At 43.8% G+C, this 6,144-nt stretch overlaps 1 protein-coding gene across 2 annotated transcripts in view; it reads left to right on the forward strand.

Annotated features, from left to right (window-relative positions):
* Window positions 1-5,464, forward strand: part of NIPSNAP2 (nipsnap homolog 2) — a 35,684-nt gene extending 30,220 nt beyond the window's left edge. For both annotated transcript variants that reach the window (XM_001158023.7, XM_001158461.7), the window contains 3 exons: window positions 142-236; window positions 2,624-2,707; window positions 4,286-5,464. In XM_001158023.7, coding sequence (XP_001158023.2) covers window positions 142-236; window positions 2,624-2,707; window positions 4,286-4,350 — 244 coding nt within the window. In that variant the 3' untranslated portion in view covers window positions 4,351-5,464. The remainder of the gene's footprint in view (window positions 1-141; window positions 237-2,623; window positions 2,708-4,285) is intronic.
* Window positions 5,465-6,144: the final 680 nt, after the last annotated feature.

A 6,144-nucleotide genomic window follows, 5' to 3' on the forward strand; every position in this document is an offset into this window, starting at 1 on the left:
TAGATAACTTGATACCAGTTTGATAAACCATTAGTCTTCATTTTAAACAGCCTGCCCTGAGTATGGTGAAGGTTTAGTCTACCGATTCTCGTTAGCGTATCTAATTCAGTGTCTTAAACAAACATCATCTCATTCTTACAGGGCTCGTGCAATCCGCTTCAGACAGGATGGTAATGAAGCCGTCGGGGGATTCTTCTCTCAGATTGGGCAGCTTTACATGGTGCACCATCTTTGGGGTATCTGTTTTTCCCTTTTCGAGTTACTGGGATTTAAGAGTTCATTACTAAGTTGTACTGGGAAGTAGAGCACATCTTGAGTCAGTAACCTTAACCACTACAGCAAATCCAGACGTCACAGAGGGACAGTCTGTATGGGGCTGTCTGGAACTAGGGAGGTCAACAGTGAAAGTCCATAGATTGATGGCATTAGTGAGCTGAAAGTGAGTAGGGATGATGGGGAAAGGAATAAGGGGTAAAGCAAGCAGCCATGGAAGAAGGAGGCCAGGGAAGTCAGAGTGCCTTCCACAGAGTGGTCCCAGCCTTTCTTTGTAGACTGACTGCTTGCTTCCTCGACAGAGGCAGGCCTGCATTTTACCCAGAGCAGCAGCTTCCTGCACATACTCACTGCCTGCCTTTGTAGACGTGGTTCCACTGTCTCAGGACATTGACCCCCTCACCATCTCCATCCCCACACACTTTTGTTTGGCACCATCTTTGGTATTTTTCCAGGCCTGCCCCAGATGTCACCTTTCCCCACTAGTGAACATCGTCACTCCTCCTGAGCCCCCAGAGCCTTGTGTGGTGCTGGTTATTACCGTTGCGGCTGTATATGGTGTGCAACCCTCCCAGGCATGTGAATAAGCACAGGTGCTAGAAGGGCCGGATTGGATGGAGGAAGGTTCCATCCCTTTGGCTGTTGGGCAGAGGTCAAGCCAGGTGCATGCTCCATTCACATCAGCACCTGTAGCTGCCCGGAGAGGGCCTCCCAGATGCAGGATCCTGGAATGGCAAACAGGCAGGCACCAGAGTGTGAATGGCGGAGCTCTCATAGAGGCTGTGGGGAATGCAGGACAGACCTCTTGTCTCTGCCCTGTGGGGAGGACTCAAGGCTTCACAGAGCAACAGCAAGTTGAAGAGGATTGCTTGAGGCCAGGAGTTTGAGGCTGCAGTGAGCTATGACTGTGCCACTGCACTCCAGTCTGGGCAAATAGAGCAAGACCCTGTCTCAAAAAAAAATGTAATTAACAAGATATTGGCTGGGCACAGTGGTTCACGCCTATAATCCCAGCACTTTGGGAGGCCGAGGCAGGTGGATCATCTGAGGTCAGGAGTTAAGAGACCAGCCTGACCAACATGGTGAAACCTCATCTGTACTAAAAATACAGAAAATTAGGCATGGAGGCGCATGCCTGTAATCCCAGGTACACAAGATGCTGAGGCAGAAGAATCGATTGAACTCAAGAGGCGGAGGTTGCAGTGAGCCGAGATCGCGCCACTGCATTCCAACTTGGGCAACAGAGCAAGACTCCGTCTCAAAAAAAAAAAAAAAAAGAAAGAAAAGAAACCAAGGCATCTGGATGAGATACCTGTGAATTGTACCATGACACAGGTGATCCCCCTCCACCTGAAGCGCCTTTCTTCCTATTCCTACGTCAGTGATGTCCTTTTCAACTTCAACACCCACCTGGTCAGCTTGCACCTTTCCCACAGCTCTCCCATTGCTTGCCCTGCTCCCCTATACACCGTGTCCTCGTATGGGCCATGGCACTCTCCACAACTGACCTCGCCTGCCTCATATCCTGGGGCTTCACCGCTGGAACACACTCCCTGCCCAGATCAGTGTAGTGCGAGATAAATGTTGAGTAAAATTGATCTGACATTGCTCATCTGTGGTCTCACAGTTTCTGGTCATGAATTTAACATGTTATTGGAGAATTTCACTTGGTTTATAAAGGTATATCTTAGATTCACTAGATTGTAAAGCTTAAGAGGGAATTGTGGCTGGATGTGGTGGCTCACGCCTCGATTCCCAGCAGTTTTGGAGGCTGAGTTGGGAGGATCACTTGAGTCCAGGTGTTTGAGACCAGCTCGGGCAACATAGTGAGACCCCATCTCAAACAAACAAACAAATAATTTTTTTAACTTAAGAATGGGCCAGGCGTGGTGGCTCACCCCTGTAATTCTAGCACTTTGGGAGACTGAGGCGTTTTGATGATTTGAGCCCAGGAGTTTGACATCTGACTGGGCACAAAAAAATACAAAAATTAGCCAATGTGGTAGCACATTCCTGTAGTCCCAGCTATTCAGCAGGCTGAGGTGGGAGGATCACTTGAGCCTAGGAGGTCAAGGCCGCGGTGAAACATCATCGTGCCATTGCGCTCCAGCCTGGTTGACAGAGTGACCTTGTCTCAGAAAAAAAAAAAAAAAAAAAAAGACTGAAAGTTTGCTTTTCCCACATGGCCTAATATAATTTTGCTCAGAATTTCCCCAGCCCAGTATATTACACACCTGAAGTAGTCCCTGAGAAAACTAGATGTCCAGGTGAAGCAAGACTTTAACGGATGTATGGGTGGAATGCAGTGTATGTGTTTTAAGTCTTACTTCTCTGTGTGGTTATTTTTAAGCTTACAGGGATCTTCAGACCAGGGAAGACATACGGAATGCAGCATGGCACAAACATGGCTGGGAGGAATTGGTATATTACACAGGTAATCTCTTAACAGCCATGAAATATGCTTTTTGTCTTACTGTTTCAATCATGTTCTTTCACCCTGACACTAATAGGTGGCTTTCGTAATAGTATGTTGCTAGGATAGTGAGTTATCAGGTTGTGGGGGGAAGGGAGATGGTCAATTTTTCTCTAATACTTACATGACTTTTTTTCAATAAAGTAGAATATCCATGCTTTCAAATAGGTATATCATCTGTTACAGTTTTCAGACCCTTGGATGTTGTAAATTTTACATCATTACCTTTTTTTGTAGATTTCTATATTCTCTAAAAACTTATTACACAAATAAAATTTTTTTCTAAGCTTTCCTTTTCCATCAGAATTGTTAGTATCCCAAATCAGAACTTAATACATCAATTAAAGAGTGATTTTGAAATTAGATAAATTAAACTTCCTGTATGTACAGTATGTATCTGGGTACATAATACATGCATGTGCACATACATAAGTATATTATGAACCCCTGTTTGCTTGATTTTTAAAAGAAAACAGTTGGCTGAATGTAACCCAGTGGCATTGGTAGAGGTAATCAGTACCAGCCATGTTGCATGGCAAGTATATTTCAGGCCGGGCGCAGTGGCTCACGCCTGTAATCCCAGCACTTTGGGAGGCTGAGGTGGGCAGATCACCTGAGGTCGGGAGTTCGAGACCAGCCTGACGAACATGATGAAACCTGTCTCCATTTGAGAGGCTGAGGCAGGAGAATCGCTTGAACCTGGGAGGTGGAGATTGTGCCACTGCACTCCAGCCTGGGTGACAGAGCAAGAATCCGTCTCAAAAAAAAAAAAAAGCGTATCTCAGCCCCTATACTACCACGAAAATAAAAGAGTAATTTGTCCTAGAAAGTAGGCGTTACCTTGTCTTTCAGTTCAAGAGATTATATAACATATAATTACATGTTATAATTATATAATTGTATTTGATTTTGCTGCTTATGCGAACGTTTGAGAAATCACCATTTCTCCTCACAGTATGGACTTTCCCTACCTCCCACAAATAAAACAAATATCCAGGTAGGATCTGTTTTTTTTTTTTTTTGAGACGGAGTCTTGTTCTGTCGCCAGGCTGGAGTGCAGTGACGCGATCTCGGCTCACTGCAACCTCCGCCTCCCGGTTTCAAGCGATTCTCCGCCTCAGCCTCCTGAGTAGCTGGGATTACAGGCAGGTGCCACCACACCCAGCTAAGTTTTGTATTTTTACTAGAGACAGGGTTTCACCCTGTTGGCCAGGATGGTCTCGATTTCCTGATCTCGTGATCCACCTGCCTCAGCCTCCCAAAGTGCTGGGATTACAGGTGATCTGTTGCAAAGTGCTGGGATTACAGGTGATCTGTGCCCAGCTGATCTGTTGTAATTTTAATAGCATCTTGTAGGATGGCAGCTGATACAGGGTCCGCTTGTATATTTCTGCCCTTGAGGTTAGTCCTGTATATTATGATATTCTCTTGTTTTCAAGCAGCACATCTGTGAACATTCTCGGCAATCTGTCTGTTAGTGTCATTTACCATAATGTGTTTAGAAAGTAACAAGTGCAGTAACCCTGATCCTGTTTTCAGTTCCACTTATTCAGGAAATGGAATCCAGAATCATGATCCCACTGAAGACTTCGCCCCTCCAGTAAAGCTGTAGAGTTTCTATGTGCCTACGTACATTTCTGTGACAAGTATTTGTCATAAATTAATTTTAATTGTGTATCAAGTGAAAAAGAAACACTGAGGTTTTAAGCTGCTGTATATAGCTTGTGAGAAACCTCTTTTCTTTAAAATTTACATAATCACAAGAAAGGAATTACAGTTGGACTGATTGTGACAGTGCCCTGTCGTCCTCTTTGAAACACCCCCGTGTTGTCCAGTATACCTTATAACACTTAGCCACTTCTCCCCACCCTCCAGAAGGGGTCCACATTGAATTCTGAATCATCTTGAAAATAAGATTCCAACCACAAAAAAAAAATTAGCCATTTCTTTAACTAAAAAAAAAACAAAAAACAAATCTGTTTTATAATCACAGATTTTTCGACAAATTTCTTGTATCAGGAAGAAATACAAATTTTGTCATGTTTCTCAAGCAGTTTTTCTGAGTAGTTTCTGAGGAGGAACAAATTACAAGTGTACCCAATAACTGAAAATGTTTTAACTCACTCTCATTTGTAAGCAGTCCACATAGTAGACAATGGGTTTTCCAAGCTGGGCAAGGTACATTTAATCAGTAAATCAGTTTCACATCATGTATTGTGATGTTTCAATGTGAGACACAAAAACAATGGCTTGAAACTTGTGTATCATATGTGATTTTGAAATGAACACCTTGAATAGCACTAATTTTTATTTGTGGTATTTTTCTATAACAAAACAAGTAGCTCTAGGAAAAGAGGTTTTATTTTGTAAACGATCATTTGTGACCTCAGACACTCTCTGGCTAATATTTTAATAAGCTCACAGCAGATAATTCTGAGATCATGGATGAGGGGTGGTGCATGTTGAGATTTAAATTGGCATAAAGCTGCATACTTTTTGTCTAGCTGTTTGATTTCATTTTTTAATATAGTATGCCAATTTTGTGACTGTTACCATGTGAAAGTCCTGTTGAAATGAACAATTGTCTGCCCCACAATCAAGAATGTATGTGTAAAGTGTGAATAAATCTCATATCAAATGTCAAACTTTTACATGTGAATGAAAAAGTTTTCTCAAAGAACATAGAAAAGTCAATAAAATCCTCTTAATTTTCACATATCACGTTTGGATTTTCTTTTTTAATTTGTTCTGAGATTGACAAACATTGCTGTGAATGACCCTGTCACTCTTGCATAATAGCTTGTCACAAAGGATTGAAGGAAGTGAGGAAGTCAGCTGGCTTCTGGGGAAAATCCCTCCATAGGAACAAATTACGAGGCCCTGGGCAAGGTCATGCCTGGTATGTGCTGAGGGCAGCAGAAGCCAGTGGCAGAAGCAGACATGAGGGAGAGTGTGGTGGGACATGAGCTCAGAGGTCACAGGGCTGGATCCCTTGAGTGTTGGAGGCCATTAGAAAGACCCTAGTGGCCGGGCCCAATGGCTCACACCAGTAATTCCAACACTTTGGGAGGCCGAGGCCAGAGGCTCCCTTGAACGCAGGAGTTTGAGACCAGCCTGGGCAACATGAATGAAACCTCATCTCTACAAAAAATCGAAAAATTAGTTGGGCATGGTAGCATGTGCCTGTAGTCCCAGCTACTCAGGAGGCTGAGGCAGGAGGATTGCTTGAGCCCAGGAGGTCGAGGCTGTAATGAGCTGTGATTGCACCACTGCACTACAGCCTGGGCAACAGAGCTAGATCCTGTCTCAAAAATAATAATAAGGCTGGGCACAGTGGCTCACACCTGTAATCCCAGCACTTTGGGAGGCCGAGGCAGGAGGATCACCTGAGGTCAGGA

Source organism: Pan troglodytes, chromosome 6, assembly GCF_028858775.2.
Source record: "Pan troglodytes isolate AG18354 chromosome 6, NHGRI_mPanTro3-v2.0_pri, whole genome shotgun sequence".
NCBI lineage: Eukaryota > Metazoa > Chordata > Mammalia > Primates > Hominidae > Pan > Pan troglodytes.